This window comes from Peromyscus californicus, unplaced genomic scaffold (assembly GCF_007827085.1).
Source record: "Peromyscus californicus insignis strain IS unplaced genomic scaffold, ASM782708v3 Scaffold_9__1_contigs__length_137607984, whole genome shotgun sequence".
NCBI lineage: Eukaryota > Metazoa > Chordata > Mammalia > Rodentia > Cricetidae > Peromyscus > Peromyscus californicus.
Genome location: NW_026294617.1, coordinates 98348285 through 98365491, shown reverse-complemented (window position 1 = coordinate 98365491; position 17207 = coordinate 98348285). Strand labels below are relative to the sequence as shown.

The 17207-nt window shown below is 42.8% G+C and overlaps 1 protein-coding gene across 1 annotated transcript in view; it reads right to left on the bottom strand.

The window, feature by feature from the left end:
- The window catches only part of Alg14 (ALG14 UDP-N-acetylglucosaminyltransferase subunit), an 82995-nt gene extending 66187 nt beyond the window's left edge, over positions 1-16808 (bottom strand). Inside the window, exons 1-2 of the mRNA XM_052731387.1 lie at positions 16558-16808; positions 10354-10505 (exon numbers count right to left, since the gene is read on the bottom strand). Coding sequence (XP_052587347.1) covers positions 10354-10505; positions 16558-16693 — 288 coding nt within the window. The 5' untranslated portion in view covers positions 16694-16808. The remainder of the gene's footprint in view (positions 1-10353; positions 10506-16557) is intronic.
- Positions 16809-17207: the final 399 nt, after the last annotated feature.

Here is a 17207-nt window from a genome sequence, read left to right as displayed (position 1 = left end):
TAGACCAGCGGGAAAACTCAAAGTAATGAAGGCTGGCTCCACTTTTTAAACTTTCAAATCCATTTTCGAGGACTTCGCTGTTCTATGTGTGAATTTTTCATTCTATAATTATAAACGCACTTTAAAAAATAGTTTGTTCAGTGTCACAGCACCTTTCCCTTTAGTCATTGGATCTGAAGGGGCCAGCTCAGGATCTCACAGAAGTTAGCAGGAGTAGTACTGGTTGTCAAGGGAGGCACTCAGGAAAGCAGAGGCTCCATTCAGAAGCAAAGGAAAGGATGAACTGTAGCCCACAGTGCAACACCCAGGGCCTCCTTGCCCTCCAGGCTTAGCTGGTGAGGTGTGGGGGGTGTGAGCAGCCCAGCTGAAACCGGCTCCAGTGGGGATCACTGTTAGCTCCATGCAGCTCCAGGAACCGTTTCTCTAGAGAGGTTACTACCCACGGTGGTTGGTGGCACCTCTTTAGTTACTCTTTACTTCAGAACTAATCCCAGTGGAGACTACTTGTTCTTTAGAAGTTTGGGGACACTGTTTCTGTTTGGTTCCTCTCTGTGTAGCCCTGGCTGTCTTGGAACTTGCTCTGTAGACCAGGCTGGCCTCGAACTCATAGAGATCCGCCTGCCTCTGCCTCCTGAGCACTGGGATTAAAGGTGTGCACCACTGACACCTGGTGGGACATTTTCTCATGCCCCTAATTTCACAAGAAAATATTCCTTTCTGGGCGGTGGTGGGGTGGGGTTGGGGGGGTGGTGGAGGGGTGTCTTAGCCTACTGCTTCTCAGTTAGTTCTCTAGTTCAGGCTGCTGTTAGTCAAGGGAAAGGTTTCTCACAAAGGTAATGAAGTGACTCAGAAGTTTACTAGTACGGCCATATAATAAACTGGGAAGACTCATTTTGCTTTACTTTCGTGTTATAAACACAGTGGACTAGGCATCTAAAATTCACTACCATTAAAACCATCTGGAGGTGGGAGAGATGTCTCAGTGGCTAAGTTAGCTCGCTGCTCTTCCAGAGCCAGAGCTCAGACCCCAGCACTGAACTCCTACGGCACACACACATGCTCACACACCCAGACACACAAATAAAAAAAAGAAAATAATTATTTCTTACAATCTAAATAAAAGGAATAAAGAGAAAGTTTCTTCTATCATTTAATTATAAAGTTATATATTTAAATTTTAAAACTCAAAATATGCTGCATATTTATTTATCATAAACAGGTTGATAATGATACTTTTCTACAAACTGGCAAAAACATTTAAAAATTCACTGAATTTTATTATTTAAAAATTTATTTATTTATTTAGCTTCTTCATCTTGATCTTTTTTTTTTTTTGAGTCAGAATCTCACTCTGCAGTCCAGGTTGGCTTGAACTCCCTATATAGACCAGGCTAGCCTTGTACTCACAGCAATTCACCTGCCTCAGTTCCCAAGTGATGGGATTATAGGTATGACTCTCCTTGTCTGGCATCATAAAAATTCTATACAAAAATAAACTATAAACCAAAGAGAATATTCTCACATAACTTAGTTAATTCTAAGGAATTCAAACTGGTGGTGTGTCTTCGGGTTTCTGGGAGGTTTTTTACTCGTTCAAGAGTAAGCCTGCACTAGGGATGTAGCTTTGGGCTTCTCACCAGTACCAACTGTGAGCAGATACACTTTGATTATGAAGGGCTTGTAGGGATACGGGGAAGACTGTACAACCAGCCACACAGTGCAGTTACTGTTCGTGTTTGAAAATGGAACACATTTTCCAACTCACCTAAGAAGCCTGAAAAACTAAACTATAAAGAGAGAGCACAAGGCCCACAGCAACAGGAGTATTACTGATAACAAGGAAACTGCACTTGGTGAAGTTCTATCAGGGAAAAAGGTGAGGAAAACTCCTCCAGGGAGGGGGTGCTGTTTATATGAACCAGTACGGGGCAGGGCAGGTACAGACCAAACATCAAAACCCAGATTCCAATTAGATCCTGACTCTGAATTTGCTTGAGACAGAATGGTAATGCCAAGTAAAAGTCTTCCTTCTATAAACAGATTAAGGCTGACAACTGGTCTACCTGCTAGGACCCCGTCTCCCCATTCCACACCCCTCAAACTAACAGAGATCAAGATAAGAACCCTAGGGTGGGAAGAGAAAGCCACCAACTCAAGGTCCCCACATCCTCTTCACCGGCTCCTTCTTCTTTCCATCCCTCCCAGTCATTCTATGAGTCAATCTGATTTATCACAGACAATTCTGACATGGCTCTATTCGCAGGGAGGGAAACTTTAACTCCAGAAATTTTGATGAAAATTAATGTGGAAATGTTCAAATTGTTATGTAACTTTAAATAAAACAACCTGAATGAGACAGTCTAGACTATTTCAAATGTCATAGAACAGACCAGAACAGAATAGACCAGAACACAACAGACCACCAGTTAGCGTTCTAAGCCAGGGGAGGAGGAGGTAAAAGATGACTCAGGACTCTGAGGCCTGGCGCTGCTGCGGAAGGTCATGAGGCTCCACAGGAAGCATCCTAGAGGGAGCCAGAAGGACTCTGCCTTCCTCCTCAGCCGTCTGCAGTACAGTCACAGCTGGGACCTTCCTCTGCTCTCACCTCCGTCTCCTCACATTACCTCTACCCATGGACACACTTCCCACCCCAAAGGTGCCAGGGCTTTTCTGAGTCTGCTTCTGGATACAGCAGGGGCATCAGCGCAGTGACGGCCAGCAGGTCAAGGAGCCAGTGTCAGCACTGCCAATGATGCATGTCATTTGTCAAAATGGAGACAACATTTCCATATGTGTGAGGAGACTCTTGAAAAGTGGAGTCGGGGGGCTGGAGAGATGGCTCAGAGGTTAAGAGCACTGACTGCTCTTCCAGAGGTCCTGAGTTCAATTCCCAGCAACCACATGGTGGCTCACAACCATCTGTAATGAGATCTGGTGCCCTCTTCTGGCCTGCAGGGATACATGCTGTATACATAATAAATAAATAAATATTAAAAAAAAAAGAAAAGAAAAGGAAAGTGGAGTCAGGCCGGGCGGTGGTGGCGCACGCCTTTAATCCCAGCAGAGGCAGGCAGATCTCTGTGAGTTCGAGGCCAGCCTGGTCTACAGAGCAAGATCCAGGACAGGCACCAAAACTACACAGAGCAATTAGCTAAGATGGTCCAGCTTCATAGACTACTCCAGTTGAGACTCCAGATAAGCCCTGCACTTTCCCATCACACCAAGACTGGACAACAGCCAGCTCTCCCAGGACTTGACCATTATCTCAATTTTCTCAGGGTCCCCTAAAGATGCTGTTGCCCCCAGACAACAGGAAGTAATTTTAAGAACACAACACCCACATTTCCAAGAAGTGAGGTGGGTAGTTTTTGGTCGTTCAGTGGATTATGGATGTTTGTCATTGTTTACAGGGTGGGGGTGGGGGGGTTGGTTTCAAGTTGTTACTGGTCATGGTGGGGGGGAACTTAGCAAAGGAGGTTAGATTCAGGAATCTCTTTCAAAAGGAAAACAGAGGAATATAGGAATGATAGGGTAAATGAGTAGATTACTAAATCTAATTTTAAACTAAAAAAAACCCATTAATCTAAAATATTTTACATTGGTATGGATTTTTGTATATTGACACAAACTTAAGGTTATTTTTGTTAGAACATTCTATGTATATTTCTACTCTTATTTAAGGTATTTTTGTATGTTATACAAATTTAATGTTATTTTTGTTATACTGTATATATGTTTCTACTCTTGTTTAAGGTATTGTACCTAAACTCATTTAACAATGTAATGTAAATTTCCAGTCTTTAAAAGTTATTATTACAAACTATTTAGAATAATTCAGAAATACAGGTTACTAGTTAGTCATCTAACAATCAAATCCATGGCAATGTTAGATATATTTTAACGGTCAAACAGAGATATATTTTAGATAGATAGATGGTCTTCCAACATTTCAGGGCTACAGAATGTGACGTTTAAGATGTTTTAATAACATAAGGCTTTTCGTGACAGTGAGACACATCTGCTCCTAGTGGCACCAATGTACTCCAAAAAAGGATGATGGGCATCAAAGAGCCTCCACATGGAGTTTGCTTTTATTGTGGCAAGGTTAGCATCACTGACTGGGCAAGAAACTGCCCTTGCCTCGACTGCTGACAGTATTCTGTCCAAATTGGACCAGCAAGACACACACAAAAGAAGTGACTACCATACTTTGCCAAGACAAGGACAGTCCTTCAGAATTCCTGCTTCACAGAAAAGTCTGTCAGATATTCTAGGCTTGTAGGCCAAAGATAGAAGCCCCAACATTGGAGAGGAACCTTGGGTGACTGTCCAGGCAGTCAGATGTCTCTGTCATTTCTAAATTTTGGATGTTGTTTGCTCTGCACTTCCTGTTTACTCAGGTAATGTGATATCCTTCTCGGGTCTCTGATGGAGTTGAAGACTAGATAGTTACAGTTACAGTTTTCCTTGTTACCAAATTCAGAAAAGAAACTCTCAAAAGAGGTGTAAAGTGTATAAGGTTGAGAGACACTTAAGTTGTTTATCTAAGAAAATATTTTGAGGTCTAAAAACATAGTTTTGGGTCAGTAATACAAGTTAGGATAAAAAGTAAATTAGGTACAAAACTTTGGACTCACCAAGACAGGATAGAAAATGGAGTATTTTCTAGGAATTTGCCAATGCAAATGGACTTGATATTGTGAATGTAAATCTTACATAATTATTCTTACTGTACATAGTTTTACTTTGTTAAGTTTAAAACCTTGCCCTTTTATTTAGACAATACATGATAATTGTTCTTATTGTATATAGTATTACTATGTTAGAGTTAAAAACTTTCCTTTTTATTCAGACAAAAAAGGGGAAATGTGGGAGATTTATCTGCACTGACACTCCAAGACTGCCAATAAAGCTAAAGCTAAACCTTGAACCAGAGGGTGGAGTTAATGTTCAGCTGGCCAGAATTTGCCATAGAGATGTTGGAGGACCCAGTGAGCTGATAGAGATGCACAGGAAGTAGTAGGGAGGGATTTAGAGGTTCTCAGGTGTTTTCTATCTGGGAAACATGGTGAGTAGGGTCAACTAATCATTTTCTCTGCTGCTCTTTGGATTTACCAGGTTTTTGTCTCGATTTCTGACTCCTGAGTTTTTATTAATAATAGAATACTTTAGGTAAATGCATCAAATAATTTTTTAAAAAGCTACGTAAAAAAAGGAAGAAAAGCCAGGCAGTGGTGATGCATGCCTTTAATCCCAGACTGGGCGGGGTGGGGGGGGGGGCAGAGCCAGGCAGATCTTTGTGAGTTCAAGGCCAGCCTGGTCTACAGAGCGAGATCCAGGACAGGCAAAACTACACAGAGAAACACTGTATCAAAAGAAAAAAAAAAAAAAGGAAGAAAAACTAAACAGTTCTGAATAAAACAACTAATGGGATTTAGTACTGACTTCGTATGGACAAATGGGCCAGTAAATAGAGAGCTAAGGGCCAGACTTTGTGTTTTTGTTTTGTTTGAGACATGGTCTCTCTATATAGCTATGGCTTTTCTAGAACTCACTATGTAGACCAGGCTGGCCTCAAACTCACAGATACCTCTGCCTACTGAGTGCTAGAATTAAAGGCCTATGAGCTTCTGCATATATGGAAGCATAGGGAATGGACTGTTTAATGAATGGTACTGGGTTGAGACAACTGTTTTACCACATAGAAATTAGATTCATTTCAAATATTATACAGAAAAATCAGTTGTAGATAGTGTCTTAGTTACTGTTCTATTGCTGTGAGGAAACACTATGATCAAGGCAACTTATAAAGGAAGGCACTGAATTGGGGACTTCCTTACGGCTTCAGAGGGCTAGTTCATGATAATTATGGTGGGAAGCAGACAGGCACGGCACTGGAACAGAAGCTGGGAACTTTACCTCCTGATCCTCCAGCAGGTGTTGGGGGGTGGGGGAGAAAGAGGAAGAGAGAGAAAGAGAGAGATCACATCTCCTAATCCTTCTCAAACAGTTCCACTAACTGGGGAAGAAGCATTCAAACATATGAGCTTACGGGGGCCGTTCTCATTCAAACCATGACAGATGGAGTAAAAACAAAACACTGAACTTTTAGCAAGTATCATTTGAGTACAACTCTGACTTTGAAGTCTAAACCTTCTGTTCATCATGAAACAGTGAAAGAACAAGCAGAAAGAAACTATAGACATAGAACCTTTTTATTTACATATATGCAGCTATATATGTATACCATATACATTTATGGTAAGATGATTTCATACACAATGGGCAAATGTTGGCTGGGAATGTAGCTCAGCTGACAGAGTGCTCGCCTTAATACAGAAAGCCTTGCATTTGATCCCCAGAATGCTATAAAGCTGGATATGGTGGTGTGCAATTGTATTTCTAGACATATAGGCAAGAAGGATCAGAAGTTGTACTCCAAGCCAAAGAATGCTTGGGGTATAATGTCACAACGAAGACTCTCAGACATGGAAACACCCTGAAGATACACTGCCCTTCCTAAAACACACACTCAAGGAAATACCTGAACCAAGGAGAAGGGCTCAGTATACAAGGAACAGGGATAAGCTGGGCTTACATGGCTGCCAGTGTCACCCTGGGTCAGTTCTTTCCTCACAGCACTGAGGACTGAACACAGGGACTTGAGCATGCTAGGCAAGCGCTTTATCACTGGCCTATATTCCAAGTTCATCCTGAGGTTTAATTACATTAAAACAAAGATAATCTGATAGACAAGTGCTTGCCTTGCAAAATCTACTGTGGACTCTTTTTTTCCTTTCCTCCCATTTTTAACATTTCATGATGTCCCCCCAATTGTTTGCGCTTTACCCCAGAGAATTCCTTTAAGTTCAACTACTGATCCGTGAATATTTTCAGCAATATTAACCTAGTAAGTGTGGCGGGCCACAAGAATATATTATAGAGATTCAGCTGTGTGTTAAGCTATACTTTGACTGGCCAAGGGTCTGTCAAAAGGCAAGCCATTTATTATGAATATTTGGTGTTATCCAGCTCTTAATATTTCAGCTGTCTTCTGCTATGAAATTCTTGCATGCCCAAATACTCCCAGACCGATTGGCAAACAGTTCAGCTCCTCAGACCTGCTGAACTTCTAGGTAACTAACCTCCCTGCTGGAGCCAGTACTTGGATAATGTCGCTTAGGCAAAGACAAGCTGGTAGGAGATGCATAGCTTTGTTTCTCGTACAAATGAAGCTCAGACCATCTCCTCACCTTGAGGCCTAGTAGCTCTCCAGAGCAACTGACTGAGAACAAGAGAGGTTTCCACATTATCAAGGTGGAAGGTAGAACAACCTTCCTGAGGAGGCAGAGAACCACCTGGCCAGGGAAAGAAAGACAGGCATTTTCTGTAGGGCAGAAAGAACAGCGCAACCAGGGAGAAGAGAAGAACGTAGAGGTAATGTAGATGGTAAGGCAGAACTCTTGAGTCAGGAGTAGAGAGTAGTAGAGATGGAGAATGAAGAAACAGAGGACGAAGATGAGGCTGAGCATAGGAGCTTAGTCGTTAGCAGGACTATGAGAAGGAACCGGACGGAACTGAAGCTATGGATTTCACCCCGGAGAAATAAAGTAGACAGACAAGGGGCTTGGTGCGTCTAGAGTTATTCCTGCCCTGAATACCTGATGGAGCTGTAGCTGTGTAGATAAAGTTTTGTCTTAGAGGAATAAAGTTAACAGATATAAGAGCATAGTGTACGTAGATTTTTACCCTCAGATATCCCATGCTGGAAGTAGCGAAATCCCCGGACCCTGGGTAATCCATGAATAAGTATTAACTTGGAAAGTCTAACTGTGGTAATCTTTTTTGTTAATTCTTCCAGGGAATCTTTCTTGTTTTGAGATTGCTTCTTTGCAAAGCAAATTATATCTGTTTAATTAATGGACTTTCCCCTGAATTTCAATGACAGCATGAAGTAAAAAACATATTCTGTCCTTTTATATTAACTTCTGGCAGAAGTCTCTGCTTTGAACCTCCTGGTTCTCTTCACAATGTCTGATCAGGTTTCATTTTCAACTTATAATCTAAACACACGTCTAGATAGGCATCATGTAAGTTCCCGCATCAACAGAAATGCTCTATTGTCTCCTGGGCTGCCAACCTCAGGGGGTTAGCAAGTATTAGAAATGGCCTAGCGCAACTGCTGGACCAACTTTCCAATTTCATTTAATTAATTTAAACCGAGATGTGAAAAGCCACATGTGGCAGATGGTTGCTATACTGCACAGTCTAGTTCCAGATCCTTCTGTATTCATGACTCAGATGGGCTCTTCCAGCACATGTGCGGTCACCACTGTGTTCCTCAACCAGACCCTTCCTTATCCTAGTCCTGCTAAGCTCTGAGGAGGGGAGAAAAGTTGGCTGTCGGGGAGACAGCTCCTAGTTACGGCCAGTAGGTGGCAGCTTTCCTTCAGCATGCCTTGCTGGCCTCTCCAATCCCCTACACTGCCCTACCCAGACAGACACATAGACACAAAGGTGGGGATAGGGGGGTGTATGCAGGAGAGTGGTACTCAGCACTAAGCAGCACAAAGGACAACTCTTCCCTACATCTTTTTTCCGGTACTAGATTCAAGAAAAGAGATCCCTTCAGAACGGGACACCATTGCTCCTAACAGTGGCTGGGTTGCCTCAGCAAGAAAAGAAGTGGCAGAGGGAAGGTATCAAATAGAGATGTTCCTTCCTTACTGGGGTGCCACTTTGATGATGAGATACACCAGCATTTAAAAACAGCTTAAATCAACCAGCATCCTCACAGGACAGGCAGACGAAGACAGAAAGGCCATGTGGCTACAGCAGGAGAGACTGGAAGGACGCAGCTACAAGCTAATGCAGGCTGAGGGCTACCAGCAAACACTGGAAGCCAGGAAAAGGCAAGGAGGGCGTCTTTCCTAGAGACTTCTGAGGAGGCGTGATGCCGTGACCCCTTGACTTCAGACTTCCAGCCTGCAGAACTCCAAGAGAATCCATGTGTTTGAGCTGCCTGGTTTGTGGTCTTACTACTGTGAGAGCAGTCCTGGGAACTTACAGGCTTGCTCCCTAAAACAGAAATGGAAGCATCAGCTGGTCTCACACATAGGGAAAGTGCCACACGTTTCTGGACGGCTGAATTCATATTCTGATCTTGTTTGATGTAGAGCGTACTTTGCAAGAGTGTATTTTAACAGTATGTTAGCTTGGGATAATAATTACGAGTTACAACGACTTATTAAAAAATTGGTGTGTGTGAGGGTGTGTGGTGGGGTGGGGACTAAAGGGAGAGGGGGGAGCTCCATTTAGTGGACCTTGATGTCCAACCAAGAACCAGCCAACCAGGCTCAACATGATACAGCAGAGTCCCTCAGCCACAGAAGGCAAGACTCATCACCTGGTTTCTATCTTACTCTTGTACATTATCTTCAGTCTTCTGCCTAGAAACCATCTTCATCTGCTGATGAGAACATGAACCAATAGCTTCCCAGTTTTATCTTGTACAGGGCTTGCCCCTAGGGAGACGAATTCTGTTCTCTGGGTCCCAGACTCTGATGGCCTGAGTTTCATCCACTGTCCTCTTTTGAGCTACCTGATACAGCCCTGTGCTGGGTAACTTCTACAGAAAAAGATGCAATGTCACACAAGGAGCAACTCTTCTTCAATAAAGATGCGATTTCACCTTTTCTTTTTCTTCTTTTGTTTTTGCCTCACTTTTTTTTATATCACTAATTAAAATGCTAAAATAAAGTCATCAACAGGGGATAGAGAAATAATTCTAAAGGTGAATACAAATATGATTTGGCCGGGCAGCGGTGGCGCATGCCTTTAATCTCAGCACTCGGGAAGCAGAGGCAGGCGGATCTCTGTGAGTTTGAGGCCAGCCTGGGCTACCAAGTGAGTTCCAGGAAAGGCGCAAAGCTACACAGAGAAACCCTGTCTCGAAAAACCAAAAACCAAAAAACAAAAAAAATATGATTTGAAGACAAAGCGTTCACAGATCTAAGTATGATAAATATAACACATTAATAAAGAACTTTAATGAAGACCCAAGAAGTGTAATCCTGAATGCCTTATATATGTAACTATAAATCAAAACAATTTTCACAACTGAAATTCAATGAAAAACTGTTTTCTCTAAAATAATAATATAAGAGAGTAAGAACTATCTTTAATTTGAAGATTTAAGGAAATTTTTTTCTCTTGATAGTAAAGGATACATATTTCTTCACCAGTACACATTGTATTGCCTATTGTGGGCAGGGCACTGAAACACCATGGAATTATTTTCAGAGATAAGTAACCTCGATGGGCAGCTTGCAGTTTACAGGAATGATCATGTACCTCCGTAGTAGAGTCTCTCTCAGCTCGAGAACGTTCAAAAGCATGAATTTTGCTGGCACTCATCTCGTCAGACTCAGCAATGACATAATGCCTAGGTGAGTAAGCACGGGACAAGCTTCCAACCAGCCTCAAGATCTCCGTGGTGTGTCCACCTGGAAACAAATACAATGCGGCCTCAGTGGAAGAAACAGCATGGGGAGGGGTCATCGGAGAGGCAGCTGAGTGGTCAGGAGTACTTGCTGCTCTTGTGTCTCATGTCCATCCTCCAGTTCCAGGGGACCTGACACCCTCTTCTGCGCTCCACTGGCACCAGGCAGGCACACAGTACACATACCCACACACAAGCAAGCCATGCATACTTATAAAATAAATCTGAGGAAAAAAGGGAGAAGAAACACAGTGTGGGCTGGAGAGATGGCTCAGTGCTTAAGAGTGTGTACTTCTCTTGTAGAGGACCCAGGTTCAGTCCTGAGCACCCATGTTGGGAAACTCCAGCTTCAAAGATTCTGATGCTTCCACGGTCACCTGTAAACACATGCACATACTCCCCACATAGACACGCACATACACACAATTAAAAATAAAATCTTAATTTAAAGAAGTAACCTACTATGGACACATGGAAACATCTCACCACATTATACCAGTGTCGTGTTTTTCAGAGGTGGGGCACTAATGTAACTGCATATTTCCCAAAAGACATGTGAATATGAACATAGAAATACAAATTATGCCCTTGTATAAGTACTACTGCTGTGGGATGTTCTGTATGGCAAATGTGTTGCTCTGATTGGTTAGTAAATAAAACACTGATTGGTCAGTAGTCAGGCAGGAGGAAGTATAGGCGGGACAAGGAGGAGAAGAATTCTGGGAAGTGGAAGGCTGAGTCAGAGAGACACTGCCAGCCGCAATGATGACAAGCTGCATGTGAAGATGCCGGTAAGCCACGAGCCATGTGGCAAGGTGTAGATTAATAGAAATGGATTAATTTAAGCTGTAAGAACAGTTAGCAAGAAGCCTGGTACAGCCATACAGTTTGTAAGCAATATAAGTCTCTGTGTTTACTTGGTCGGGTCTGAGCGGCTGTGGGACTGGCAGGTGAGAGAGACTTGTCCTGACTGTGGGCCAGGCAGGAAAACTCTAGCTACATACTACTTTTACACAGAAGATAATAAATGCATTTTAAAAATTGACACTATCATTTAAAAAAAACAAGGATGGTACATGGAAGTATAAGACACTTTCTTGATTTCAGGAAATCAAGAAAGCTGGGGGGGGGCAAGATAAACACATAAAGAGAATGCGAGGCAGGAAAAAGCCACTAAAATGGGATGACAAAGGGTTACGGGGAAAAGCAGCACCCTCAAACCAAGCACGGCCCTGGAAAAAAGCTACGGAAACTGGAAATGTGAGAACAACAGATGGGCAGGAGCAGGAGGCCTTTGGGCAGAGGCAGGATCCTCAGAGCATGGCAGTAAGATCTGAGCTGTTTTCATGGGGCAACAGGAATGCTGGGAACAAGGGTAAAGGTGGAGTCAGGTCAGGCAAGCAGGATGAAGACAAGACAAGGAGGGTTCTGTGTGAGAAATGACGTAATGCTCTGACTTGAGGGTGTAAGCTCCCTGGAAGAACACTGCTGGCCACTCCAACCTCAGATCCTAGCGTAGCAGAGGTCTCAGCACACTGAGGTCTTCAACTGGTGACCAGTTCCATCAAAGGAGTCTACATTCAGTTTCTTAAAATATGCTATCTAAAAAATGTTAACACTTTATTCACAAAATTGCAACTTTAAAAGTCAGTTCCAGTGGGGGCTGGAGAGGTGGTTCAGCAGTTAAGAGCTCTCCCTGCTCTTGCAGAGGGCTGGAGTTCAGCTCCCAGCAACCGCATGGAATGACTCACAACTGCCTATAACTCCAGCTCCAGGAGACAGGACACCTTCTTCTAACCTCCCAAGCCACCCTCCACACACACACACACATTAATTAAAACAGAAGGCTTTTATTAAAAATCAATTACAGTCATCCCCTCAGTACCTGTGGGGCACAGGATTCTGGGTCCCCCACAGAACCCCAAATCTCCATGTGCTCAAGTTCTTTACAAATAAACTGTGTCATTTTTACATATCACCTACACACTTCCTCCTATACATTTTAAATCATCCCTTAATTACTTAGTTAATACAATGTAAATGTTAGCTAAATAGTATATTGTATTTTTTAAGGAATAATGAAAGTTTGTACGTGTTCATTATGAATGCATTCTTTTTCCAGTATTTTGGATCTGAAGATGCAAAACACATGGATAGGGAAGGAGAGCCAAGCGCATGTCCCTCTAGTTCATAGAGAAGTATCACGATTACTACAGAAGACCAGACACCACACACCACTGAAGCTATGCAATCAAATCCCTTATCAGCTGTAACGGTTGCCGTTCTATTTCACAAGCCCTGTGGTGGAGCCAGGCCAATCCCTTTAGCATTCGCTACACCCATCTTGCTCATTTCACCCTCCTTGCCTTTGGTCAGGCTGTTATCTCTTACCTAGAAGCTCCTTCATCCCCATTCCCTTGGTTGTCCTGAAAATGAGGTTTTAGTAAGACATGAACACACAGAAAGATAAGCACACAAAATGCGTGTTTCCCCTCCTCGGGTCTTTTCATAGGAGAAAGCCCGTTCTTCCAGGTTCTAGAATGAATCAGAAAGGAATGTGGCGTCGCTGCGAGTGCACTTCAGGAACTAGAGTCACAGGCTCACTTTGTCACTTACTGTGCGTCTTCTTCCCTGGGGCATGTGATTGACACATCTGCTTTCAACTTTAGTATTTTCATTTGGGGCCTTGAAAAAGTGTTGCGGTTTGCCAAGTAGTTTTTTTGTTTTTATTTTTGTTTTTCCCTCACAGATAAAATCTAATATCGACAATGAAATAGGAGCTTCATAAGACTTTCTGGAATACTGCCCCCTCTGTTGTTTAAAGGAAACACTCACTGAAAATTTAACCTGGTTACTAAGTGCAGTCACTAAAATTATTGACCCTGTTACTAAATAAAGTCATTAAAATGACTGACTATGCTACTGAGGGTCTTTTATTATATTAGGGGAGGGGGCCAAAAAGATGGCTCAGTGGTTAAGAGTACTTGCTGCTCTTCCAGAGGACACCGGTTTCATTTCCAGCACCCACATTAGGCAGCTCAAAACCATATGTAACTCCAGCTCCAGGGGGATCCGATAACCTCTTCAGGCCCCTGCAGGCATGTACACGCGCGCGCGCGCACACACACACACACACACACACACACACACACACACACACACAGACATAAGTAAAAATAAACATTGTTTTAAAATAGGGGGATAAAATCCTTTTAGTAGATGGGCATACACACAAACATGTAACTATATACGCATAAATAAAAGTTAATCTTTAAAACAGAAACATTGGTGAACAATAGGAACTGGTAAAATACTATTAGCTATACCTTAACACACACCTAGCATCCAATCACTAATTTACTTTCTAATTTTTTAAAGATTTATTTAATGTGTATGAAGGTTTTGTTGGCATGCACATCTGTGCACCATTTGACTACCTGGTGACCATGGGAGTCAGAAGAGCACGTAGGATCCTCTGTGCTCTGCACAGCTCCTGCGATTGACCTAACTGGGTGGTGAGGGGATGAAGAAAGGACAGACATGCAGACACACATACAGAAAAGCTGGAACTGGGTGGTCTGGGCAGTCTGAAGAAGGAGCTTCAGGACCCTAGAAGCTCATAGAGTTTACTATATACAGTTGAACAGGAAAGAAGGGTTATTACATAGTGATATACAAGAAGACAGGGTTATTATATACAGCTGGACAAGGAGGCAAGATTAGCTCTGTAGGAGCAGTCTCTATAGGGGAGCAGTTTTCAGGCTGTAAACACTGGGGTGGGGGGAGCTTCAGTGGATATTTTCTGAATACTCCATCAACATTCTCACTGGGACCAGAGAAAGGCTTTGTAATCCCTTTGCACCTCAGCTAGGTTTGGCCACTACCATGGGGCTGAGACATTGAGGTCCCTGATATATGTCTTAGTTAGGGTTTTATTACTGTGAAGAGACACCATGACTACATCAACCCATAAAGGAAAATACTGAATTGGGGCTGACATACAGTTCAGAGGTTTACCCCATTATTTTCATGGTGGGAAGCATGATGGTATTTATACAAGCAGATATGGTGCTGGAGAGGTAGCTGAGAGTTCTACATCTGGATCTGCAGGCAGCAGGACGAGAACACTGAGCCACTAGACCTGGCTTGAGCTTCTGAGACTTCAAAGTCTGCTGCCACTGACGCACTTCCTCCAATAACCCCAGACCTACTTCAACAAGGCCACACCTCCTCCCAATAATGCCAGTCCCTATGGGCCTCTGGGGCCATTTTCATTCAAACTACCACAATATGGCATGACTACATCAAGAATACACATTCACTCAGGACTTCACTGAATCCCTACAACATCCTTGGAGCTGGAGTTAGAGATGGTTGTGAGCCACCACATGGGTGCTGAGAGTCAAACTCTGGTCCTCTACAAGAACAAGTCCTCTTAACTGCTGAGCCACCTCCCCTGTCCCTCCACTTCTTACCACCTCCTCTGCTCCCATCCCGCTCTAGCTCTCACATAAATTATGAATACAGCTTTTATAGATCACATCCCCACTTCCTTTACTTCTCGTGGCTATTTTCAACACGACACCCAGTGTGTTCCTACTAAAAAAAAAAATGATAAATATTTTACTTCTGCTCAAAGTAAATGCTCTGGCTTTGCATCTCACTTAAAATAACTTGTACTTCTTATATGATTAATATGAGGTTTTGGTTCTCTGTGAGGTAACTACTCATTCTGTTTCACCTTCTGTTGGCTTTTCTATTTCATTCACCGCGCTGTATCTCTGTCCTTTTCCCAGTGCTTGGCACACAGACGTTAGTCTGTGGCAAGTGATACCAATTTTGTTTTATTCTATTATTTGTTTTATCGTATTTATTCTATTTTCAGTTTTTTTTTTCCAGAGCTCAGCTTTAATGTCTGGCCTTTCCAATGACTCAAAATATGCTAAGTAAATAAGTAAGGAATTATAATTACATGTCAGTTTGGTACGTTTGCTTATATTATAACTATTATTTCATGGGTGTAGTTATTCATCACATAATGCTTTAGTTAATGATGGTATACTCGGCAGTGGTCACAGGAGATTAAAAGGGAACTGAACAATCCTTATTGCCTAGTGACATGACAATCATCATAACATGGTGGCCCAAGGTAATCTGTTTGTAGTGCTATATAAACAAATTTACTGTGCTGCCTATCATATAAAAAAGTACAACATATACTATATTTATACACAATACATAACACTATATAATGATAATACACAACTACATTACTGATTTATTATATATAAATTATATAATTTATTAGAGTGTTCTATTTTTAAAATTTTACCGTAAAACTGTAAGCCCAGTTGCAGAGGCAGCCTTAAACACCTCAGATTTGCTGTGTCTCTTGACTGCATCATTTTCTCTTAGGCTTGATTTCATTTTGTTTTCCCGCCCCTGGATCAACAAATGTATTCCAGATAGCACTGATGTATAAGATCGGGTATCACCTTGGTTGTGTAAAGTCATGTCTGACTATACACCCGTTAAAACTGTTCATCTAAAATTTTAAGTTTTTAAATTTTCATATTGAAACTTTAATTTTTAAAAATTAAATTTTCACTCTGAAGGTATTGTCGTATGGAACGTCCACTTTTTTATCCTCAAGGACTTCGCACATTTATATAAGTGCGACAACTCTGCCTCGTTTACCATAGAATGTTCACGCTTCTTAAACTAAATACAAAAACCCTAGATTAATAACGCGCGGCAGCAAAGAAGACAATGTATGTCAGCATCAAGAGGCTTCAGTGTACTCCGTCGTTAATTATTTGTTAGAAAGCTGTACACTGCGGAGAGGCTTAATTACAGACAAGTGTAAATTACTTGTCTTAATGACAAGGTGGCTGGGGGCATCAGCTACGGGCTAACCGGTTCCGGGAACACAGAAAAACTACAAATTTCAGCATGCAGCGCTCTTAAAGACGCTAAGAAGGCCGAAGAGACTCGCGGTGCACTCTGGGATTTGTAGTGCTAGACACAAGTACGTCGGCCACCTCCGGAATACTTACCAGATCCGGCTACTATCAAGAGTTCGAGCGACTCTCGGGGAGTGACGTGATGGGGCCGAAGCACAGCCCATAGTCTCTGGACCAGCAAGATCGTCACCGCTCCCACTGCGACAGCCAAAATCAGAATGCTCACCATGCGAAGGGCCAGCACACGCGTAGTATTTCCGGTGCGAGCGGTCAAAGGTTGCAAGTACGCCCGTAAAGTAGAAACTGGGAGCGAAGCGCCCCTCTTGTGGGCGGGGCTTGTCTGCGTTGGGCAGAGCTTGATGAGTTGGGCGGTCAAAGTTCAGAAGTGCAGCTCTGATTGGAAAACGCAGAGCGACGTGTCGCTCGCGTTTGGTGGGCGGGGCTTGTCTGTGATGGGCGGGGCTAAGTGCAGGAGCCCGAAGCCAGGCTACGTGGAGGGGTTATGACTGTCTTACCTGAGTTTGTGCTGCAGTTGTGCAGGCGAAGATGAAATTGGGAGGTTAATTGCTGGAGAAGTTTGATTTCCACCAATGACCAGGTCAGGCTACGTGTACTCCAGAAGGGCCACAAAGCCCCGGGTTAGTAGCTACCCCAAGCCCTGCCAGTTTTTGCCAAAGCTTCACGGCAGGCATACATCATTACTTCTTTCCTGTCTTGCTCCCTTCTTACAAGACACTTGGGTT